This window comes from Epargyreus clarus, unplaced genomic scaffold (genome assembly GCF_041222505.1).
Source record: "Epargyreus clarus isolate Ecla_fem2 unplaced genomic scaffold, WU_Ecla_fem_2.2 ptg000017l, whole genome shotgun sequence".
NCBI lineage: Eukaryota > Metazoa > Arthropoda > Insecta > Lepidoptera > Hesperiidae > Epargyreus > Epargyreus clarus.
The window spans coordinates 3,523,447-3,549,850 of record NW_027332225.1 but is presented as its reverse complement, the minus strand read 5'-3'; the positions used below and the strand labels follow the sequence as shown (position 1 = coordinate 3,549,850).

At 34.8% G+C, this 26,404-nt stretch overlaps 1 protein-coding gene across 1 annotated transcript in view; it reads right to left on the bottom strand.

Moving 5' to 3' along the window:
- The window catches only part of svp (COUP transcription factor 2), a 96,215-nt gene extending 70,093 nt beyond the window's left edge, over positions 1 to 26,122 (bottom strand). The window contains exons 1-2 of the mRNA XM_073082128.1: positions 25,978 to 26,122; positions 2,447 to 2,992 (exon numbers count right to left, since the gene is read on the bottom strand). Of these exons, the coding sequence (XP_072938229.1) occupies positions 2,447 to 2,992; positions 25,978 to 25,996 (565 nt within the window). The 5' untranslated portion in view covers positions 25,997 to 26,122. The remainder of the gene's footprint in view (positions 1 to 2,446; positions 2,993 to 25,977) is intronic.
- Between the last annotated feature and the right edge of the window lie 282 nt (positions 26,123 to 26,404).

The window sequence follows — 26,404 nt, the reverse complement described above, 5'->3', positions numbered from 1 at the left end:
AAGTGACAAATATAAATCGTAACTTTTCCGTGAGTCAACAGTGAGTAATCAATTTTTGAAAAAATTCCCGCGTAAACATGATAAAATATACGGTTGTTTAGCGATGCAACAGTTTATAAGTTTCTTGAAAGATATGTCATAATAACTAAAAAAAATGCCTAAAATTTATTTATATCACGGCGTGCGTAAATTGACGTTTTACGCACGCTTCGCGTGCGCAAAACCCCAATTTCCGACCCCGTAATATAAAATTTTATACAACACGCGGACGAAAAATGTTTTTCTGACTCGTGTGATTGCAGTCCTCGCCTGCGGCTCGGCCTGCAAACTCACACTTGTCAGAAAAAAATTTTTCGTCCTCGTATTGTAATGTACTATTATATCACGGCGTGCGTAAATTGACGTTTTACGCACGCTTCGCGTGCGCAAAACCCCCATTTCCGACCCCGTAATATAAAATTTTATACTCACACTTGTCAGAAAAAAATTTTTCGTCCTCGTATTGTAATGTACTATTTTATTGACTCAATTGAGAGCAATGTTAAAATACTACACTATGTTTTATTCTTTTTTCACTTTTCCAGTTTTATACATAGTTTTGTTATAGAGAACGGCGTTATTGATATGTAGCCAGTTTCTTGGCAAATAACAACTGATTGGCATTATGGATCATTTTGTAGCACTTTTGCCTAGGCTTTCTTAGCTCAATCTGAAATCATTTTGAGCGGTCCATAGTATCTTTTACTAGACGTGTCTTATATAAGCACACGAGTATACAACAAGTCCTAGCTCCACACGCACAGTGGTCACACGACGTGTGGCGAGCTGTCGCATGCATCGGAAGCGGCGACGCGACGCTATCGTGAAGTTAGGCGATAATCGCAACAATTCCTTGTTTTATACTTCTATGCATATGTAGCACTATAGTTTATGTGTCCTAAACTCTTAGGTGTAACGAGTTATCTAATGCACAGATAAAATTGAAGTAAATGTTATATTAAGGTTTTGTAACTTTGAGCTGAATAACACGACTTTTATGTGTTGTGTGTGACTAAAACTCTATGTCTAAAGAGTCAATTAATTTAAATGTAAGTAGATAGTATTTAATTAAAATGTAGTGTAGATGTGTGTTCAACAGTTATTTTAACCTTCTTTCTGTATTAGTTCAAAGTGTTACGGTAATTATGTAATGAAAAATAATGCTCTATGAAAAGTTATAACTATTTAGCAGACGCTAAATTGACAGCAGACTTTGTAGGTAGGTTACAAAGTATACCTATTATATTTCATAATAAATGAACTCTAAGAGCGCCTACAGTTACGTCTGAGTGATACCTATTGCTTCCGTAATTAAAACATACCTATATTTTTATTCCCAGCCAGTATGCAAAGTGTATGTAATAAAATACCTATATTAAAGTTGCTAAAGGTTCTCGCAACTTGCAGTTCACACATATTTGTTACATGTAATCTGCGTAATATTCCGCACGTATTAGCAACACGCGAAATTTATAGCGTTTCACAGTACCTCGTACCTCGTGGGATTTAAATACGCTCTTTCCATTTCGAAAGTTATTACGGGAGAAATGGTGCTTCCTTATACCGTCTACACATTCAGTTCTCATTGGGTTATAAAATTTAGTTACGATAAACATAGTCTATCTTTACTCACACTGATATAGGGAAGATATAATTTGCTCGAAACAAAATGAAACAAAGAGAGTATGATAATAAATTACGCGCGTGTATTAATAAATAAAATAAATTAGTATTTACACTTTCAATAAATAACTTAGCCTAAAACGTACGCGGCGAGACGTCCGTCTAACAAACTTTACATTTAATGTACAAATTATCACAATCGAATCGATTCCGAGCCGAGAACAATAAGTCGCCGACTCCCCGTACGCTTCGGAAGGAGCGCGAGTTATTACCCCCGTATACAATAACGTCTAGCATCTAACGCTCGGCTAACCGACAATACGAAGCGAATAAATACGCGAACCCGACCAAATGCCAAGTGAACAAGCATTCGCCATCACCCGACACCGTGAACTTGCCCAAAACATCCTCGCTCCACGTCAACCCCCCGTATCTGGCTTAATATTTTTCACACCATCCCAAATTTTGAATGACGTGCTAGCTTCAGGAACTCGCGGGCTACTCGTGTAGTTAGGTGGTAAGCGAGAAGGTGACAAGAAGCTCCCGTAAGATAGAGAGGAGTTGACGCCGAGCGACGTGTCCAAAGTGGAGTAGTACCCAGACGAGGCTGCCGAGGGGGGCGGAGGCGCCGGCGGCTGAGGAACCCTAGTGGCTTCCGCGTAAGCATCCAAGTGGGTCCTGACCAGAACGACCAGTTCCCCGTAATTAGTGACGGAACCCCCGGCGCCCGCCACCCTGTAAAGCAGCAACCTCGCCTCCCCGAAAAGACTGTCTAAAATTTTACCTGTCGTGAAGAGGACGATCGCCTTCAGACAGGAGTACTCCGCCGAGTCCACGTGGAGCGCTTTCAGCTTCTCCACTTGTTCTTGGAAGATCCTAATGTGGTCCATGAAGGCGACCACGCGGTCCGCCGCCATGGGGGAGGCGTGGAGCCCCGCGGCGGCGAGCAGCGGCGCCACATGGAGGGGCATCGAACACTGGGACGCGTTAAGGACGAACAACTCCGACCAGACCAGCCGCAGTAGCGCGACCTGGTCCGTCACTTGGAGTTCAGGGAAAAAGGGGATGTTTCTCGCCCATTCCACGGCGGAGAAGAGCAACCTCGCGGCTAATTCGCATATATTGTCTATTCCCATAACGTTGGTAGGTTGGACGCACTGGCCGTATCTTGAGGTCGGGTAGGGTTCTGCTCGCAGTAAGAGAGAGATGTACGAGGAGAGGTAGGGATGGCTGTTGAGGCTGGCCGCCGGATCGCCGTTAGTAAGGGCGAACTGGCCAGGGATGGCTAAGCCGGCGGGTTGCGTTGGAGGCACACGACCTCTTTGCACAGCTGAAACAAAGAAAAAAACATTATTAGACTCATACATTTTAAAATGGTTACTATTTTGGAAATCACTTGAAATCTATTTATTTTTAAGGCATGTTTTGTTGGACAATTATATATAGTATAAAAGTATTCCCTCGACAAGTCTGTCGAAAACGCCAATTACCAGAATTTGTTCAGTTAGTTAGTCTCACGAAAGATTTCGATTTATATAGCATTAATTTATCATTAGTGACAAATTAGATGCAGCGTCAACTAGTAGAAATGATGACAGGTTTTATTTCTGTACACGCGACTGGTGCTAGAACCTAGTTTTATAAGCTGTACGCCATTGAAGGCGGTTGCAATTAGTATACGAGGTGTCGTTAAATTGCGGTCTTAATGGCCCGCTTTATGGGTGTTCTAAGTGTCGACGCTGTAGTACAGAAATCGGAACCTATTTGTACATTACGTTGCCCAAGGCTCCGCTCGCTGTCGAAGTTTCGAGAAAATATTGTTTGTCTATAAAAATCTAAATCTCTGTAGGTATGATCAAAATTTATTTTAATTTAGGCGCACGATAAATTCCGGAAATGCACAGCATTTAATTAACAAATAGAGCTTGATACTGAAGTTAAGAATTGACACAATATGTATGTTATAAATTCTAGCCAAGAGTAAGTACTGAGTAAGGTATTATCATTCATGTTTTAACATTTCTTTTAAGTTGTTATGTACTATCTCGGATCCATAATGAAATGAAATGTCGTCTTAAGAAGTTATAAGGAAAAAGGCATATAATTAAAGGTCAGTGTGACATCAATACAGGATTATATCATAGATCGAGTATTAAAATACAAAGTCTAACTGATGATTATTAAACTGACGTGGGACAAACAATCATTCGTTTCAAATCAATATATCGTCACTGGAAAGGCAAAAAGACTAACTTGCAAAGGAACCGCTTTGCGTGTTAGTATTTTTGCCTCTCCAGTGACGATATAATTAATTTGAGTCTCAAACATAGATATTTCTGTATTTTTAACAAGACAAATAACAAGTATTTGCAAAACAGAATAAACATTATTTCTAAACTTTAGTGATGCTGGGTTACATCAAAAAGAACAGTAATATCTATTAATGCGTTTTAAATTGTTCTGTAGCAACTATTTCATCTCTGTTACTATTAGCATGTCTGTATTGCACTTTCAATGTTGTGCAGTTTATAAACATATTTTAAAATTGGTTGTGGTAACACATTTTTTATTAAGTAAGCGTGATATGGTCTATGGTTATCTTTGTCTATGGACATTTGTGACATAAAAGACAGCAGTTGTCAATGCCATTTTTGCGCCATAGCTTTTTTATCCTAACAGCAATTAAAATCCACAGATTACAATAGAATTTCATTATCTAAGTAAAGCTTTGGGCCGAAAATACTTTGCCTATAATATAAACTAATATTATAAAGAGGAAAACTTTGTTTGTTTGTATGGTTGTAATGATTAGGCTCAAGAACTACAGGACCGATTTTTTAATTCTTTCACTATTCGAAAGCTACATTATCCACGAGTAACATAGGCTATATTTTATATGAAATATATTTGATAAATAGATTTTGAGGCGGTACAAACCGGGTCAGCTAGTAATTTATAAAACCATCAAATACAATCAAAATATACCTAAATTCAAATTACACAACAATATGTCAACATTATGCAATAATATTTAACATTATTGTAATCCTAAGGTATTTCCCTTATAGCTAGGATAATTATATCTTACGTCCATACGTAATTGATTTCTTGTTAGCTCCAATCCATATTTGTTTGCGTTTACTTAATGTTCAACAATTTAATTGTGTTGTTAATTGTTTATTTTTAATAGGTCTAAATTATTTTTCGTATCATCTCTACCAGTAGACTTTTGAGGAGATTTGTGAGCAACTGGCCTGTCTAGTGGTCGAATTTTGACCATAATTATACATTTTACATTTTTTTTAGATTATACCAAAGACACACAAAACAAAACGGACTATTGCGTCTTAGTTTGTGCCTGAATATTAATAAAAATATTTGAGAAGAAAATCATTTGCATGTATTTTTACCACAACAATAATTAGGTATTCATAGCACGAAGTAAGGTCAACCTGCACTAAAGTTTGAATGAAATAACTTGAGCTTCTTATTTTTATATGCGGCGCCTTATTTTGAACTCTGACACTGTGGTGTCAACCATTAATCATTTCATTAGATATTTTAATTTTAGTCATGGAATGTGTAGGTAGGTAATCGATTCTACAGTTAACGGTTTAATTTTAATTCAATTCATTCATGACATGCATACTGGCTGCTAGATAAAAAATTCGCGCTAAAGAAAAAAAAAACAAAGTATTTCCAAGATGTCCGCGACAAAAACTGTCAAACTACCAACAAGTTTCAAATTTGGTTAATTCAAAGATCGTGACAGAACAAATCATCGATTTACCGTGACGAATTGTCGTGAAAATACTGCACCGCGTTAAACATCGGTTCGGGAACGGCTCGGTACGTAACAAAAATGTGTAGCGCGTCAGGCATTCGGAGCGTGCACGTTTTTTGGCGCGAGAATGCTTGAACCGCGGCGCGCCGGCGCGAATGCTTGCGCACGCGCTCCAAGCTCTTTTCTTTTGACATTTACTCGGATAAAAAAGAAAAAATGCAGAAAAAAGGCCGTAAGCAGGTCCGTTTTTTTCCTTTTTGAGTGACAAGTGTAAGGGCTTGTTGCAGCGTACGATGACTTAACATTTCATCGGAGTTGAATTTATATTTTTAAGCGTTGATTGAATTTGTTTAGGGATCGAATAGAGCTGCTTTTAACACAGATGTTACAAATTATTATTGCTTTGCTAACAATAGTATTTAAAACAGAAAATAACCGTAAAATAATAACCGATTCGCTTACCGAATCAATAACACATCGAATGACTCACCGACGAATGTGTACGATCGTGCATTCGATATTCGAATTCGAAACAACGTGTCCGATAGAGCCACGAATTGTGGGTTACATCAACAATTCAATTAAATGTTACATCGGTATAATTCTGTCTGAATTAGAGTAATTGCACGGATGATTAGCCGGTTTGTGTATGTGGGTCAGGCTGGCTCCCACGGCTCGACGTCGACACCTCACTAATAGCGTCATTATGTTATCTGTCGATACATCTCATGGCACGTCACTATCTTTTATCGAAGGGCGCGCTCGGACAAAGCGATTGTTTGAAGGCGTTTAGAAACTAATTATGATAGTTTTTGTTAAGCTTTTTTATAAAGCTTTTGACGATATGCTAGAAGCTTTTATAAATCTATTTGAGCCGATATAGGTACATGGTTGCAATAAAAAAAGTGTAGAGCATTGATTTACTAACAAAAAATCTAGAAGTAAATTCTGGTCACGTTAAAATTAAAATTAAGGAACTATTAAGGCAATGACCTATAAGTTAAATAAATTATAAGGCTTGCACTAAATAAAGAACCAATTAAAATGGGCGTCTAAACTTTACCGACTTGGCCACAGATTAGCGTTGGCTTGGTCGCAACCGAAAGTACAGGATGGTTAGTTGGTCATCATGGTCAGTTATCGAATCTTTAGTCCGTTGGTCATCATGGTCAGTTATCGAATCTCTATGGATTTCATATAATTCATTCGTAACTTGACCGACCATAGACAATTGTATACTATGACGCAAATAGGGATGTAACCTTGTTGTAATTATCATTAGGATTTGCTCAATCATGTCAGTTATTATTAGAAGCCGTATAAGAGAACTGAAGCCAAATCTCTAATTATATTGCAAAGTAGGTACGTAATAATGTTAACGAATATTGTTGACTTGTTACTTACTTAACGTTGTAGAAGTAAATGCCTTGTGTACCAAATTATGTTTAAGATCAAACATAAAACTATATAATCTGCGAGTTCTTAACCCTACAATATTTGATATAAAATTCAGGCTTAACCATAAACCAACTAGACGATAAGCAAGTTAACCACTTGTTAACCTCGAAATGCTCAAACTTAAAAGCCATTCGTCGCCAGCTTAATCAATTTTGGCTATTGTAGATAGGCTTATAGATGTTAATTAATGTAAATTATTTCGGGTGGCTCCTATACGGTTAGCTGTTGAACCATTAAGAGTCATTTACATGTGACTACGTCTCATTTGAGATTTCTCTCGTAAATCCCGTGCAACGGCGCCCGCGCATACTTTAACGGATTAAGTGAAAATTAACGTTGTTTATATATAAAACTAGGTATGCCCCGCGGTTTCACCCGCGTTAAAAAGAAGGGGACAGAAAGAAAGAAACAGGGGCACAGCTAGTTCTAAAATATAAGTAGTCTAAGTTACTCCTTATTACATCAGCTACCTGCCAATAAAAGTCCCGTCAAAATCGGTCGAGCCATTTCAGAGATTAGCCAGAACAAACAAACAGACAGACAAAAATTTTAAAAATGTTATTTTGGTGTACGTACCGTATGTATATTCATATGCATGTAGTAAAAAGCGGTTATTTAAATATTAAAAACAGACACTCCAATTTTATTTATATGTATACATTATATGAAACAGTATTGTGGAGGTTTGATTGCTTTTTCGTTTCGGATGCCCTTTGATTTGGTGAATACATATAGCCGTTTAAGGTCTAAGTTATAGTCTGAACTTGAGGTCCGATAAAATAAATATTTCTTTATATTATGTGTTTGGTTTTCATTTCCTCAACACGTTATGAATCGTCGGCCACGATGCTCCAGTGCGTTTTTGGAGATACAGTTGAAAGGTCAATTAATTTATTGACGCTTGAAAAATATACAAAGAGCTTCCGACAGAGTTAGATACCTTCTAAAAATTGGTAACTTAAATTTAATTTGAAGAGTTACAGTATAATATTTTAGCCTATTCTGCAGTTATTTCTTAGTACTCGTACCTAACACGAATTCACGTACCAAACTGTATAAGATAAGCTAACAAAATAGTCCACTACCGCAAATACCTTTACGCGAATTAAGCATTAAACATAGCAAATTCTTATACACTAGCATTGCAAGGATAAATGTAGCGACAGTGACAATATTTATGTATTCAATTATGAAATTTACTTAGCCGAGACACGCGTACCCCAAATACGTGTGCAAAGCTCTAAACTATCGTTTATGTACTATATAATTATGTGTCATACTGTTTTTATTCCAAACACGTCTACATTCGAGTGTAAAGATTTATTTATCTCCGAAACCCAAGCAACTCAAGACTCTACGTCACGAAAATAGAGTTTATAGTCAAGATAACTGCAGATAAGTAAACTTGGTTTGCACAGACAAGTGAATATAGACTTTATAATGGTTAGATAGGGTGTTATGTTGATGTGAGTGGTGTCAGTGGTGTTCTTGACACAGATAGCCCGGAGGGAGATCTCGTGTCATTTCTGAGATCTGTCGATGCCGCACAGTTCCTCACAGAACCTTATAACAAACTAACATGACGTTGATATCATTGATAATTATGAAGTAGCTAACTAATGTCAATTTAAACTGCAAATAGACTAAGTTTTTTGTATATTTAAAGTTTGCTGAGAGCTTTAAAAGGCTTTTAGTATGTTCTGTGGACTTAGCTATCGGACGATGAGTTACATCACCTAAAGTGCAGTATATAACCATATAAAAGTAATGGGTATACGTAAAAGATAGGTACCTCTTATGTATACTTTAAGCATAATATAGAAGTCGCGTTACTATTATTAAAATTATATAGATGTGTATACAGATGCAGTATATTTGGAATTATTAAATAATATTCATCAAACTCATTCGTTTATCATTTTTATATATAAAGGTGTTTTAATTACTGTGTTGCTCTAACCGAATCTTAACAATCCAGAAGGTATCAGTGGATAAGTCACAGTTGCGTTATTGCTTTTGACCTCTAAGATGCAACTATTATTTGATATCTCTATTTTATTGGTATCTCTATTAAACCCTACGGTCAAACGCACTGTTATCGGGGGGAATAGGTAGGCTGGTGTAAGTACTAAATACTGTAGCTAAAAGTTAGGTATATACTACCCCTATACTTAAGGTACTGCCTTTAAAATATCTTAAAACTAAATAATTAAGTGTCCTCTATCTATACTAATATTATAAAGAGGAAAACTTTGTTTGTTTGTTTGGTTGTAATGAATAGGCTCAAAAACTACAGGACCGATTTTAAAAATTCTTTCACCACTCGAAAGCTACATTATCCACGAGTAACATAGGCTATGTTTTAAATGAAATATATTTGATAAATAGATTTTGAGGCGGTACAAAGTTTGCCGGGGCGGCTAGTCTTACATCAAGTAGCAATATACATATATGCCACCCCAAACATCAGATTATAAATAAAAAGATATACGGACCGACTGACTATCATTCGTACTTATACAGAACATAAATCAACAACATAATCATTAGTTTTAAAACAAGGATAAGAACTAGAGTACACTTCGATCCAATTTACATGCTCCGTCGATTACAGCCATGTGCTAATTTCTCACAGTAAATACACGTTGTCTATGATTGATCTAACTATAATAATGATCGTGGAACGACAGATGAAATATCTAAACTGTATTTTATTAGATTAAATTTATAGGTTAAATTCTGTTATTTATTGCCGTGGATGTAATGATAGTTACGTGTGTTTGGTTGCAACAAAATTGTAAACTATATGAAGAATAATGTTAGACGGTAATAAATTTTATCTTTCTTATAAACAGAAATCGGCTAAGTGCGTCTTTTTTATTATTTCTTGAAAGGCCATCTGCTATACCTTCTAAATATATATAACTCAAAGGTGACTGACTGACATAGTGATCTATCAACGCACAGACCAAACCACTGGACGGATCGGGCTGAAATTTGGCATGCAGGTAGATGTAATGACGTAGGCATCCGTTAAGAAAGGATTTTGATCAATTCTACCCCCAAGGGGATAAAATATTACTTCGTAATGCGAGCGAAGCCGCGGGCAAAAGCTCGTAATACATAAGCTGAGAAAATATAATTAGGCTGTTTATTAACTACAGCTAAAATATACATCTCTTTACATTAGGATGTTTATTAATACAACTAAAAGATACATCTGTTTAAAGGTAGGACAGATGGACAGATAGATGGACAGACAGATAGATAGATAGATAGACGGATGAACGGCACAAGCGTAGGTGTAATAGGCTTCCATTCTGACCCCAAAATAACCAATGCCTATATCATTACTATGTTTTATAGAGTAGCTTTTCACTCATAAATTTAGAAAATATATTATGGCATCAAAAATATAACTTGTAAAAAAAACAAGTCTCGCAAATCAGTTCTTTTACCGTACCTACCTAGTAAGTTGTGATGATTGGCACCGACTTGGTTCACTGATTTATTCAGTCCATACCTAAGGGACCTTCTGTCTTAAGTTATTATGAAGGTAATTAGCTAACCTAACAACACAACATTTGATAATCGTTATTTTCGATGGCAACCAACACCCATGACATCTACTAGTACTAGTGCAAACCAAATGTCGCAATAAAAAACTTCGATTTATCATACACGCGTGTTTTTCAATCAATTATCCTATGAGTTTCCTATGAATACCGTAATTGAGTTAGTAGAAGAGGTCTATAAAAATTGCGGTTCATACCATACAACAAGTTGTACAAGTACAAGTACTTAACAATGTAATTGCTTTATAAGTCGTATAAAGATGAAGATATTTGTATGATCACGTACTGATTTATAAATAGTGTTTTATGACATAAATAGCGAATGTATTGACAGATGTTAAATGGGTCTGGAGGTAATCGATTAATTGTTATTAAACATTTATATAGACTATAAATAATATTGTTAAGGTATTTGATTGACTCTGTATGCAGCACTATGGCTATTCACGTAGTAATCCATTGTTTAATTTTAGTGGTTTTTATTCATTTCATTTGTTTTATTTTAATGGTATTGTTTGATTTTACATTTGGTTTGAAAGTATAGGTAATTAACATTAATTGAGAAATATGGTTATATTGGGTTCGCCCATCCAAAGCTGTCTCCATTTAAATACATTTTTAAATTTAGTTAAAGTAAATGGAAGTCCTTCCTGTGGTCTGATTAAGTGTTGTTAACACAGATAACTTTGAGAACTACATTGGAATGCTCCGTATCCCTCATGTACATTCTTCAAACCATAACACAGTACCGACATTGACATGACATTGTTGTCAAAAAAAAAAAATATGGCGGTGTCTTTTAAATCACTAAGAGTTCTATCACCATTAATTGGTGTATTACTTTACAAAAACTAAAACAGCTTGCTTCATACCGAACACAACTACTAAAACCATAACGATCAGTAATATTTCCGTAATGGTCCATTGACTGCTTAATTGAGATTTCACTGTAACGACCAACTAAACAACGGTTGGACAAAAAACAAGTGAGTAATAAATTTAGCCATTAACAACGACATCTGCGGAGTTTCTAGCTATCAAGTCATTACAGCCATTACAAGTTTTGTAAGATGTATGTATGTATGGTCATACGGTACGGTAAGGCTGGTGACACACGAGTAGTTGATTGTATATAATTTCTTGTATATGAAGTGCATAGTACATTACATGTTATAAGTATGAATGACTAAAAGGCGAAAATAAGTTGACATTTATTTTTGTCTTTTGTTTTTTCTATTAGTGATAATGAAGACCTAGTGGAAAGTGTTAGTTCGGCTTTTGCAACACTCAAAGAAGTCGCTAACGCATAGCTGCCTATGAAAGGGTACGGCACTGAAAGGATTTGTATCTTTTCGCAAAACTCCATGTTATAAAGTTGCGAGAATACTTTGAAGGAATTTTCTTTTATAGTTTCTTTAAAGAATTTTGAGACATAAAACTATTGAAGACTCTATAACTATAATGCTATTAGATTCGTGGGGATTCGTTAGTATTTGAGTTTGTAAGCGTCCCAGTATGTCCCGGCCTTAATCCCGGACTTTTAAATCCGTGCGCAACACAGCTTCATTTACCGTTCGCCTATTTATTTTAGTTGTAGCCGCTATCTCGTTACGTCTCGATACAAGTTGATAATCCGTTATTTATGTCAGCCATTTTTCAAACACGAGTCCGCACGCGACGCCCAATACCACAACAACGACAAATGGACGACCATCCAGCTTTTGTTGCTCTAACGGGCTTGTTGTGATATCATTAGAGAATTCTCGGATTTTACGACAACAAGAAATATAGTTTCTAATACAAAGATTAGAGATTCGTTTGTCAACTAATGTAGAAAGTGTGGTTTCGAAATTCGGAGAGGCAATGACGGATAGGGCGCTCGATTGGGATATTGATAGGGCCGAAGGGAATGGTAAGTTACTAATATAAATCTAAACGTTAAATGTGAGAACTTTGTCGCTTCAAGACTCAGAAACCTGTATTATGACTGATAAAACATCTAGTGTGTCTGAAGGTAACGTTAAGAGAATAAAGATTTTATTGAGATACCTAATAAAAATTCATCGCTGCCTCATAACGAATGCAGATATTTAAACGATTTGTCAGTTCCACAAGGAATTCCAACAAACAATTCGGAGTGGTAGAAAGTAAATGCTAATAATAAACGGACAGAACCGCCCACAACGTGCTGCATAACTAAACTAAGAAACCGGACACGGAAGACATCAAAACAGTACCAGATCGTGTAATTAAATTTATAGTACGAGATAACATTCTTAGGAAATATGCTAAAGATTTGTATAATAAAGCGATTGGAAGGCGCGTGCCATCAAATGCATTCCAGCCGTAGCCACATTAGCTCCACTCGGGTTTTTGTAATTATCGCCTTATTAACCGTCGTCGAAGATTTATGCCAGGGCCAGTAACAGGTAAAGCGTTTCGTTACACCAATCAACTCGCCAGCCGATATAAATATTACTTAAGAAACTGTCGGGGACAATAATAACTGCCCATAACTCAAGAGACCCATAAAACTAGCTAGAATAAATTTTACTACTAAATTAATTGATTCCTATTTTTCCACACGCGACAAATTGATACAAACAATTTCGGTGTAATAGAGATAAATTTAAAGCTACAATCGTATTTCTATGGGAATCGTGCAATAATTTCGCTGTGTGAAATAAGGCAATGCAACAAGTCACTGACCACAACAACGTACGAGGAACGAAGCCTTGCGATAATCATAATACGCTTGCAGATATGTGATTAGCTGTGGGGTCACGAAACGGTCGGAGTTAGACGGAAGATTGGATTCGTCCCGCTCACACTTGTGAAGACACGGATGGTTTCGTCTCGCTCGGACAAACGACCGCAGGGCGCCTAAACCGCTATAGTAAACTGTGACCTCACGAAATTCTCCCGCACGATACCGAGGATGATTCACGTGTAATGATGGACAGACAGACTGACATATAGAGATGCGGACGCTAGATGAATTTCAAGCGACAGCTCGGAACGAGGTTCTTTTTTAATTTTGTACGCAGCTATCATTATGGACTGTTAATGTTGGTTTTATTAAGCCATCATCATCGCTTATGAAAGCGACGTCTGTTTTGAGACCTTCTTTTGTGTTTCTAGTTTACGATCTTAAACGAAAGTTATTGACGATTCTTGTATTTATTATTAAGAAAATTTGAACACATAAGAAATTCGATATCTATTCTAATTCTGTCGGCTATGTCAAATACCGTTCGGATTTGTGTACGCCGACTTTCCCATCAGTTTATCAACATCGAAATGATCACTTTAAAATGTAAAGTGAAACTATAAGGCTGGATACAAATATAATTTATAGTAAGGCACGGTACAGAGGGCATGACCAGCGAAACAGGTTTGCTGGAACTACTAACGTAGTAACCAATATACATACAAACTGTGCATTACTCTCAAGTATTCGAGATTATACGGTCTTAGAGCGGCTCGAGCCTGAGAAAATTTCACCGGCAGGAAATTCTATCATAACTGTTTACTTATGCTTCGTTTTAGATTATGTCATGCTTTGGACTCGATTCCTGATGTTTTGAACTCGTTAAGATAAAGAAAGGTAAGCAGACATCAAAAGATCCGATCTTTTACACAGTAGCCACTGTTATCAAACTAGTCGTTAAACTAATCCGAAAACGAGTCAATTCCAAAGGTCCATGTGAACAAATTGACCAGAATTTAAATGTAAAAGCTAATCATAATCAAATCGAGGATGTTATACGAGGCAACATCGCACGTCGTGAATGGAATTAGAATCGAGTAAGTGGAGAGCGCTCCGATAAATCACCTGTATAGTTCGTTAGGCGCACGCCGGCCTCACAGCGGGGGTCCACCTTCGATTCCCGGCCTGGCAAGTGGAACGGCAATTGAGGTAACCCCCTGTAGGTGAATATTTTGACGTACTACATAATGTCACGTCGCGTTGCCGTTGATGAATGGTGGTTTCGTCAGCGATAACCATTTGTATTGCAGTTTTTATTTAGATACTGATACTCATTCTGATATTTTTTGTGATTTGGACACTTTGGATAGATATTGACGAGCTAATGACAATGGGACAAACTGACATGACATGCAGTGACTAGGGTTCGATTCTTAATAAAACTGTCATATTAATGAACATAGGAAAGTGTTGCTTTAACAATAAAACAAACACAAGAAATCATTTCAATAATTAACAAAACACATAAGAAGTTGTAGATTGCTGTTATGAGCAGGAGTTGTTTATTTTAAACACTTGTTTTAATAACTAGTGAACAGTATAACTGTAGGTTCTGTATAATTGACTTGGAATTTAAGCTTTTTATCCAGTCCACAGATTAGTAAAGATTACTCACTCCTAACAAAAAAATGTACCCAGTTTTGAGAATTGAAATAGTTGCGTAAAAAAGTTTTGCCACGTCTCCGTGCTAAAATGTCCCTAAAATATTTGAAATAATTATTTATTTATTATGTAAATTACGCACTATTACTTATTTATTCGTAAATTTTCTATAAAAATGTTTTTATTTGTCAAGAATTCAAAAAAAGAACTTACTAATAAGCCGTTTCTAGCTTTATTCAATTTCAAGGCGGCGAAGTATCTTTACTAATCTATGATCCAGTCCTTAATCAACTCAAAATCATCCAACTCTTCATGATCAGTTGGCAAATCCAAATTAAGGAACTTGTCACCACTATCACTAACGATTGCAATATCTCGAATGTCATTTACTTCGGCATTCGGTAGTATAGCAGATGAAGGCGTCAGTCAAATTTAAAAAGTTAATTATCGAATACTTTTACCGACGGCTCGGCGAGTCCTGACCGATACATCATCCTGAGGATATAAATCACGGAGTGATTGATAGTGGTGTATATCTCACGCTCGCTAGCTCCTTTTTTAATCCCACAAATGATTTTACACTTTGCTTCGTTTTGTACCATTTCGCTTTAGTCCGTTTTCGGCTTGTGACCTAAATGATGGATCTGAAGTGTTAGGTTCGGTGTTAATGTTTTCGGGATCGTATAATCGGTTTTTGAGATTTTAAGGTTCGAGATGTGTACTGTCTATGTGGTAATGGATCGATATGGTAGATTTTTCAAATTGTGAATGTTACGAAAAGTTTATGAATGTTTTTTGTAGGTATACTTGGGTTCATTTAAAAATGTAATATCCATTTAAAATGTATTTCGTATATGTCATTTTATGAAATTTGCGTAACAAAACGAATTCTATGAACATTTAGGGCTAAATAAGATGCAAAAATAGAGAATATTACAGAAAATACAATAAGCTATTTAATACCCTAAAAATTTAAATTATGATGAAATTAAAAAATACTGAATAGGCAAATACTCTAAGAATTTCGTTCTAAATATAATTTTAAATGTTACATAACCTTCACAAATTTGAAGAGCAAAATCTGATTCAAATTACAATAGCATTATGATTGTGGCATTCTATTACTTCTAATATAATCACAGATAAGATAAAAGACAGATAAAGATTACGATTTTAACATGAGGTTTCTTTTCATTAATTATTCAAAGATACCGTCAAGTTTAATTCGAATCATTTAATTACGGGGCGTAACTTTCATAAAATCTTTGTAATTACCTATCATCGCTTCATGTAATACGATCCGTTTCTTCACAGTTTAGTGGCGCTAAATGTTTAGTGATCATGTTTCTTGTTCACCCTTAAGGGATTAGTGTATTGTGTGGAATTCTCATGCAAATGTTCGCACAACGCGCGGAAATAATTAGTCCTACGAAGGGTTCCTTGGCCCAAACCGGTATTTGTTGTCTTTCTTTTAATTAATGTTTTCGTCCACTCGCAACTCTTGACCGATGTCCAAGGGTTGTTTGTGATTAATGTCGGGGTTTTTTCGTTTTCGCGTTTCCGTGGGAACGTCGGCACGTATCGCGATGGTATCTTTATGTAGTCGGTGCGTTGTTTTCCCAGAATGTAGGCCATTACGCGGTCCTGGTAAGATACATGTCACAGTTATTACGCTCAGTAGAAACGATAATATCTCTCGGTGGTGACGCTGCATGTTACAGTACCGCTATTATTCTGGTAATTTTATCCAGCTCTGATTCTTGACACGATTACGCTGGATTAATCTCTCGCCTAGCCGTGTCATTAGGTACGTCTGTCGTTAATTTATTTTTTGTATGTTAATCTTTTTTATTTCTCTACATTTATACAAGTAGCAAACGTATGCAACCTGATGTTAGCCATATTTGTGATAAATTTCATATATAATAGGAATCTTACTCAAAACCGTTCACAAATTAGTTACTCTTTAGGACTAAGATACAATTATTCAAAATAGTAGAATCTACGTTCAACATCTCGTTCTCAGAGTAGCATCTCATCTGTGATCAGCTTTTGACAGAACCTTTTCTATATAGAATTGGGGGAGTGTATGCTTATTTGACATTTTTATACAAAACCCTTCCATCTGGAACACAGAGTGCTACATTGCTGGTATAACGGTGGTGCAATGGTGGTGATCAAACCTACCACGTTTGCGTTCTCACGGCACATCCGCTGGTCAAACAAATCCCTTACGGTCAGTTGACCAACAATGACCACACCTGGTAGAAGACGCAAATCGACACCCTTAAAGCCGATCCATTGTCAGATAGGGGCGTAAGAAGGCATTAAAAATAATAACCGAAGCAAACATTGGCATAATTGCAACCCCTGGGAAGTGCATGACGTTTTTGACAACCCTTATGGGCGTGCAAAGAATGCATTGAAGATTTGTATAGAAAATTGGAATTTCGCGCTAGGATTAAGCTATTATAAAGACAAGACGGTTATACGGACAGACAGACTGACATGCTGTAATTTTGCGGTCGGTTACTATTACTAAAGGTATGTTACTAAAGGTTTTAACCGGTTACGTAACCAATTTGTTCTGGTCGTTAATTGATATAACTGAAATGATATTAAGATTTAACATTTTAGACATTTTAATAGGCTACCTATAGATATTGTATGTGCACAAATATAACTTCTATATGTTCCGGCGCAATCGGCATTTTAGAGTTAATTACTTCATTTTGAACAAAAATAAATCTTTCTTTTATAATATAGGAGTAGCAGACGAGCATGCAGTCCACAGCAACAAACAACAACAACAGCAGCAAGGTAAGGACAAAAGTCCTGATGGTAAGTGGCTACTGCCGCCCATGGACCCCAACCCCAGATAGGATTAGATATTCCTACCTGAGGTCGGCCACAGCTGCGCCGCTACCCCTGAGGACTAAGCTGGAACGCCTCTGAAAAGTCTGTCTCCCTTACCACACCCTTCAAACGGAACACAGCAGTGCCTAACACTGCTGTTATTAGGTAGAAATAGGTGTGGCGGTGGTGCCGCCGGAGTCGAACCACAAAGGGTTCTACCACCTTCAAAAATCTATTTTTGTCTCTCAGTCCTATCCCACTGCTGGACAAGGATCGGCAACCTCTGACGTATTGGTGGACTTCAACGTCACAGATATCATATGGGCAAATAAGTTTTTTGTCAACTGAGGTACTCTCATTAAGTTTATCTTAAATAACTTCTAAAAATGAAACATAAAATTTGTATTCGAACTCAGACCTTTAGTGTAAGAAGCAGAATAACTTGCGCTTTAGCTATACCTACTTAACACCACAACACTGAATTTTCCGAAAAGAGAATAAATTTCCGTCAAAATTCCATTAATATTCATCGCGGGCAAGTACCGGGCGATACCGAAAAATCTTTCCAAATGACCGGTCCGGTATAAAAACTTATTAAGATATTCCGAACAATAAAGTGATTGATGGGCGCTAAACAAAAGGTGGTTATTGTTCGAAGGGACTGTGTGCCTTAGAGTAATTATAAAGTATAGAGCGAGCGTATCCGGGTACGAAAAGTTCACAGGTGAGAACGCCATTAGTATTCGCGGTATATGAGTATCTAATAAAGTTTAGTGAATGAGTTAGCTAACCGTTTTTTTAATAATAAATATCTTAAGACCGATGAATTATGCTGTGAAATCTATAAAATACGTTATACTATTAAACTACTTTTATGCTTGTTATTAATATTCAAATCTATCCAAAACTTACACACCAATGATCTAAATTTAAAAATTTCTAGTATGAAGTAAAAGTCAAAAGTCGTTGGCAGGTAAAACATTGGATAGATTACTTATAAATAACTGCCTACAGCCTAATATATATCTGCTATCGAATCGAACCAATGTGTTAGCGGCACTCTATTCTTATTATAACTCTGAGGTATGCACTTTTAATAAACCGGTTCCACTAATGTAGTTAATTAATCAATGCTTTGTTTGACGAACAATATCAATTTTGCGAGCCTATTCCCGTATGCAAATTGAAAATAGACGTTTAGTTGAAACTAGATGTTTTATATAATGGGTGCGTTAGCTAAAGTATTTACGACTCTATTTACAAATATTTTTACATGATACTAGCTGACCCGGCAAACGTTGTGTTGCCATATAAATCAAAATGTTAAGTGAACAACTCTTATCACTTAGGGGTGTGAAAATAGATAGTAGCCGATTCTCAGACCTAGGTACTGAATATGCATATAAAAATTGGTGAAAATAGGTAAAGCCGTTTCGGAGGAGTACGGTAACTAACATTGTGACACGAGAATTTTATATATAAGATATATAAATAAATTAATTATACAGTCATAAGTCGATATGGACGTATCTTAGGCATGCCATGTTGAAAGTATATCTTTGCCCAACAGTGGGAAATGAAAATGGTTCTCACATAAGTAATACCTTAGTCCCTAGATAGTAGGTATACAATATGATAGCTGTAAATTAATATTTAATTTTGTTTTTTTTTAAAAAGGGCATAATTATTATTTATAACCAATTATATTACTAAAAATCTCAAAAAAAGTTTATTAATAATTTCCACAGATGCGCACCTAACTATCCTTGATATGTTAAAAATACGTGCAATAAAGAGTTTCATCTCTATTAAGTTTAGAACAAAACAAAAATTGCCAAGAACAACACAACAAAAAAATAACGGTGCATAGAAAAAGGCATCGTAAAAATTACATTATCGCAGACAAAACGTTACTATCTATTACTTCAAAAGTTGCGAAACATTAATGTTCCTTAAATTGCTAACAAAGAAATCGCTATTTAAGTTAGCGATCCGATGTAACACCGATAACACGAAGCCATTATCACACATTGTTTGAGAGTGTCCGATTTATCTGCAATCGTACAAAAGCATTAGGTAGCTGAGCACACTCCTCAATGGACCCTTTCAAATCTTACACCTAAACAATGTAGAATCACAAAAGGTGACTGTATCTCATCTGATATTGATGCTTAAGACGATTACAGTACAAAGAAGCCACACTTTTTTTTCTATTAACAGTTAATCTTAAAAAGCAAAGCGGAGCCTTACACCTATCTTTTGTTTGTTGACAGCAAACAAATCGTTTGACTGGGGTTGGGGGTCGAGGTGTAATGGGGTGCTTAAGGGTTGAGAGCGGGTTACCGGTCCTTTCCGGTACTCGGTATCCACATTATCAGCTGCGAAACTTGTAATGATGCTATTGCGAAGACACAACCATTTTTAAACGTACAGTCAGCTTCAAAAGTACGTAATTGATGAACGTAAAGCGTCAAAATTAGATGAACTAACTCGTCAAAAGTAGCTGAACACTGTATATACAAAATAGCTAACGTCACTTATATGATATGTCATTGTTCAGCTACTTTGGACACTGTAGTGTTCATCTACTTTTGAAACTATGATGTTCATCTAATTATGGTGCTAGTTGTGTTCAGTTACTTATGTACGCTTCGATGTGTAGGTATTTTTGGAATCTTAATAGTTTATCTATTTTTGGAGCTGGCTGTACATGTAGGTGTTAATTGATATAAGCTAAATGGTACGACAATTGAAGAGTTGATCAGTTTAAATCAAGACCAAAAATTAATTGGTAAAAAGCTACCATTGGTTGAACTATCAACATTCTAACAACGTTTAACCAATTTTAAATCAACAATGCGTAGGTGCCGCTAACCATCCCATATTGGTCCAAGTAAGAGTCATTCAACGTTTAGATTTTAATTCACGAAGTAGATCTTTTTGTTCCTCTAGTATAATGAAGCCAATAGCACAGATTAATAAATAGTTACTACGTAACCAATAGTTAATAATAATTTAGTAACTTACAAAAAATTTAAACAATTTAACTAAAGTTAACAACAACAATATAAAGTAAAATTATCATTGTTTAAATGTTACCGCAAAACAAATATTTTGCACTTAATAGTACCAAAGAACAATTTATTAACAGAAAATGTAAGAACAATTACTTTAATATATTTTTTAGAATTTATTTATCAAAATTATTGTTTGAAATATATTTGGACCAATATTTGTTAAAACCTTATGAGCCAAAGCTCATAACTACAAAGGCGCATACCCGTACAGGTGTGAGGCATAATGAGTGACCCGGCGGTGACCCCGTGCCCTCCGACAACACTGCTTCCTTTACGGACTTATCTTTGTAACACCTGCTGTTTGGGTGTCGAGGTTGATTATTTGGCATACGTTCGTTGTGATTTTGTATTTTTGTGTGCTTATAATATTTGCGTAATTAAGAATTGTGTGATACTCTATTGATTCTTGTAAGACTTTAAATTTTAATTCATAAATCCTCGTGTATGTAGTGGATTGATAGAATTATATAGCAAAAATTATAGTCATCGTACCTATAAGTATTTATAAAAAAGTGTAGACGTTGAATTTTTATAACAAATTAATTTAAAATTATCATTGTTTAAATGTTATCGCAAAACAAATATTTTGCACTTAATAGTACCAAAGAACAATTTATTAACAGAAAATGTAAGAACAATTACTTTAATATATTTTTTAGAATTTATTTATCAAAATTATTGTTTGAAATATATTTGGACCAATATTTGTTAAAACCTTATGAGCCAAAACTCATAACTACAAAGGCGCATACCCGTACAGGTGTGAGGCATAATGAGTGACCCGGCGGTGACCCCGTGCCCTCCGACAACACTGCTTCCTTTACGGACTTATCTTTGTAACACCTGCTGTTTGGGTGTCGAGGTCGATTGTGTGGCATATGTTCGTTGTGATTTTGTATTTTTACTTCTTATAATATTTGCGTAGTTAAGAATTCACGAGAAAAAATATCAATAATATCTCTTAATTAATATCTAAAATTTAATCAATAAATAATAATATAAAATATCTACTACTAAATAAATATCTATTAAGACTATAAATTAATATTGAAAATTGACTTTAAGATGATTTATTATTAATAAATAAAATTGTAAGTCGTTTATTTTTAGTTAAGTATATTTGAAAATGATATTATATCTCTAATAATAACAAAATATCATTAGTTTAATAAGTGTCGTAAGTTTTATGACGTTAAAGTCAACATAATTATTATACCTCCTAATATGTGCATAAATTAATTTAATACAATAATATAGATAAAACTTAAAAAGAAATGAAAGTTGCTAAAATGCACTCAGTCTAATGCAAACATCACATAACATATTTTAATAGGTAATATTAGAATTTATATAAACAAAATAAAATTGGAACGTCTATGTGAAGTCGACTGTTTTTTACCCAACTTATATATTGTTTTTCCCCACTGTGGTAGGCGATGTATGTATTTATTTGGTAGATATCGTATGTATGCAGGTATATAATATGCATGTCTCATTCTTTGGCACGCACTATATTTTTTATGATTTTTAACATAAATATCGTGGTATTCGTCTAAATTTTGGGAATCATTTTAACAGGACCGTTTTACATAGAGTTATTAGTATGTATTTAGGGGTTCATTGTGAGAGTCGAAAACCCGCGTGAAAAAGCTTGTCATGATCGAATAATCGAAGCTAAAATATGATTCTGAAACGTTTCGTGAGCAAGTTGCGCAACCAATAAGTGGCTGGCGCCGGAAAAGTGGTATTATACACGACTTATCTAATGATGATAACGGATGGGCATTTGACCATTTAGAATAGGGTTGCCAATTAAAAATGACGATTTCTACACTCCATGAGGCATCCATCGTGAGTGTCATAGACACAAAGCGAGTACACAAACACCCCGGCCTAGGACAGCTAAATTTATCATTCAGATATTTGTCTGGCCGGGGATCGTACCCAGAACCTCAAGCGCAGTCAGACCGGCATGGTGACCGCTCTGCCACGCGGGTCGTCAATATTTAATAATATTGTTTAAGAAAGAACTTTTTAGTACAGCGCTTTGTATAACATTAGTGTTTTAAAATTTGGTAATTAAAACAATACATTATGTATTGGTACGCTACCTGATCGCTAAAATAGATATGATACATATTTTATCCATTTAATAATCGTTCGAAGGTTGTCCCTAATTCGGATTATTAAACTATTCGGACTTTGGACTATTTAAAATGACAAACTTTGCCACTACTTACAAATATATCCATCCAATAAAAACCCGCCAACCCTAATTCCGAATCTATATTCAATGAAACTCGTCCCATTCACATAATGGTTAATTCTATTATCTTAGGAATTCAATTTGTCGTCAATTCCTGCTCGAGGCTAATTCGGTACAGTCATTAACATCATTAATCAAACAGCTGTCTTTAAAACAATAACCAGCTATAATAATTCTATAATAATAAGCTATTAGTGCTTATAACAGTATTAGCGTCAACAGTTATTTAGAGTATGCCCTTGGGTGTCCTAATGACGTGTAAGATTAATGATTTCACTAATTACACGTATGACAATCGATGTATCTTAAAGCCGTTTTTATGTGTACAATAATTAATGGGTTTGGTTAGGCGGTTGGGTTGGAAATTCCTAACCTAATATGATAGTTTGAAGTTGTCTTTATTAATATTTAAAGATAATTGTTCTTGATATTATTAAATAGTTCATGCATAGTCTTCTAAGAATGACTCGTGTTCTTACAAAAATATCGGTATGTGTCGTCAAATACTCGTATGTGCTTTTGAAATTTCTAAAATCCAATCCGAAAGTTTGAACAATGTAATAAAATATTTAATAATATGTATTTTTTAATAATATGCGCGTCTTAGGTCTTAGTAAGTATATTATATTTTACAACATATGACAAAAATATGAATATTTGTTTTATTATTCAAAATTCATCTATAAATGTAGCTAAATTTTCAGTAATAGTAATTTATTTATAACGCGGTCATTTTACAATTACTTAAAATAAAGTATTATTACCGAAAAAAATCTTGAAAGTAAAACATTATATTTCGATAAAATTATTTTTCGAGACAGAACTATCCACGTTAGTCATTATAACAGCGCTAAGTTCAATTAACACATTATTTAGTAGCATAAGAACTATCATACTTATCTAAAATGATATCGTCCCTATAAATAGGTTGTTGGTCATTGTAGGTTTTTCCATTAGGTTGATGTAATATTTATGATAATATTTCTGATTAGTGCGTACTTTGTATCTTAAGGATTTATACTTTAGTTTCTTTATTTGAGACTTTATTTTCTACTGTTTTAAAGGTAAGAGTCCTACTTGAAGTTATTTGCAAATGATTAGCTACCTTTGGCACCTAAAATCGAGTCATATAAGTTCATCTGTGTAACGTAATTCTTCAAAATTAATAATATTACTATATTTTTCTACTCATTTACTTCATAATTAAAATTGTATCCTAATAGTACAACCAACGTGTATTTTTGGAATAACACTTTTTTGAAAATTATGTAAAATAAATTTTACTACTCCGGCTAAAATTTGGTATAAATTGTATTTTATTAGAATCGCTACTTAGAAAAGTTCCATAAACATGAAGTGATTTAGTTGTCCATAAAAGTTATTTCACTTACACCTAGTTTCAGGTAGTAATAACGTACGTTAAAAATAAATGTCGAGCATTGTAGACTGTTAGGACTTGCTTGACCAACGTCGAAAAACGAATTTTGAGTTAAGCGAGCGGATGCTTTGAATTTTAGATTTTTATATTTTACTTAAAACCTATAATTCAAGATTTATATATTGGCATATACCTTCCCATTGCAAGGAAGTATATTGATTCTTGCACCATTTATCACCATCATTTTTGTCGCAAAACGTTATTTATTATCTTTAAAAAGATTGGGCTATAGGCAGCTGTCCACCGATTAGCAAGTTAAGTTTGGTTCATTTCAAATATTATTTCTGAGAATATTCCTGTTACCTCACGTTATTTTTTTAGGAAAAAAACAAGCTTATTTGCAATACACACTTAACATAGTAGAATCGCATTACTGTTTAAATGATAGATAACATGCACAAGAGAAGATTTATAATAGTCGTAGATGCAGGTTTATGTAAGAGTAGCTATGTCAAAAGAGAAAGTAGATATATAGACTCTGACTTAGTTCTCAGGGCAGCAACATATCTGTGGTAGATTTCAGGTAAAAGACTGCTATTTATCATTATTTATAGTTAACTAACTGGGTGTTAGTAAAGTTCTAATTAACTTATAGAACATCCAAATTTATTATTATTTATTCTATTTTTTTTTAGTTAAAGTGGTGAAATAAATTCTTTTTTCTGTTGTCATATGACATTAATTAAACTGTATAGTAGTTTACTACACACAATATTTCAAAATTTGGACCAAATTAGAAAAATATTTTTTAATCTACGGACACAAATCACGGCTTTAAAGAGAGAAAATGGTATATCGCACGTCGTTTACCCACTCGCGGTGTGACGAGACAAAAACAGTAAAATTATTACATAGTACTTACAGAGTAACGTAAAGTACCGGTGAACAAAAAGAAAACTTTAATAACACGGGTTGCAAATATCTAAATATACAGTTGTTAGTTAGTGGTAGAGATAATATATTTAAAATTTTCTACTTTCAAATTTATGAGGATTTCTATAAAAATATAAAATATTTTTAAATAGAGGGAATATAATATATAGCTACGGCTCTTCAATAAAAAAATAGATATTTTCTTTCTAAAATATTAAATGCATCAAGATATTGATTGTAATCAAAGTTTTAAAATTTTAAATTCTACTGAAATAATTTTTATTAAGCTGAATTTAAATTTAAATGATAAATTGAATTTAATTGATTATTACTCACGTGTAATTGTTTTCACTATTTATTTTTAGTCTTTATTGAAATGAATTATATAGAATTTGATAATATTCATTTAGCATTGTATTTTTTCTCAAAGAATTTATAAAACTATTGTATTATGAAATAATTATATCTTCTAAAAACTCATTAATTATTTACTTATTTCCTACTGAGCAGTGCCTACAGTTATGTAAAAAATGAGTTCTATCCTGTTTACTTTTTTGTACCCGAGTTTTTACCACATTTTTCTATCCCAGTTAGTAACAAAGTATGTTGAACTCACCTTCTCTCCTCATGCCCATTTTGAGACATTTCCTCAGCCGGCAGTACTGGCACTGGTTTCTGTGGTGCTGATCGATAGGGCAGTTCCTGTTCCCGCGGCACGAGTACGTCAAGTTCCTCCGCACTGACCTCTTGAAGAAGGATTTGCAACCTATGGACAAAAAATCAAAATTAAGGACATTTATATTCAAATTCAGTTTAATATCTTAGTCTTAATGCATACAGTCTATCTGATGGTAAGTAGTTATCGTCTGCGCCAAACTGCTAGTCCGCTCTGAAGTTGTTGCGAGCAGGTGTAGTAATACAATTTACTATGGCGACGCGATTCATTTCTATATTCAAAGCGGACTAGCAGTTTTACGCGGACTATACTTCTCATGAACACCAGTAATAGAAGCTATGTAAAATTGAAGCCTTGAGGTTACCAC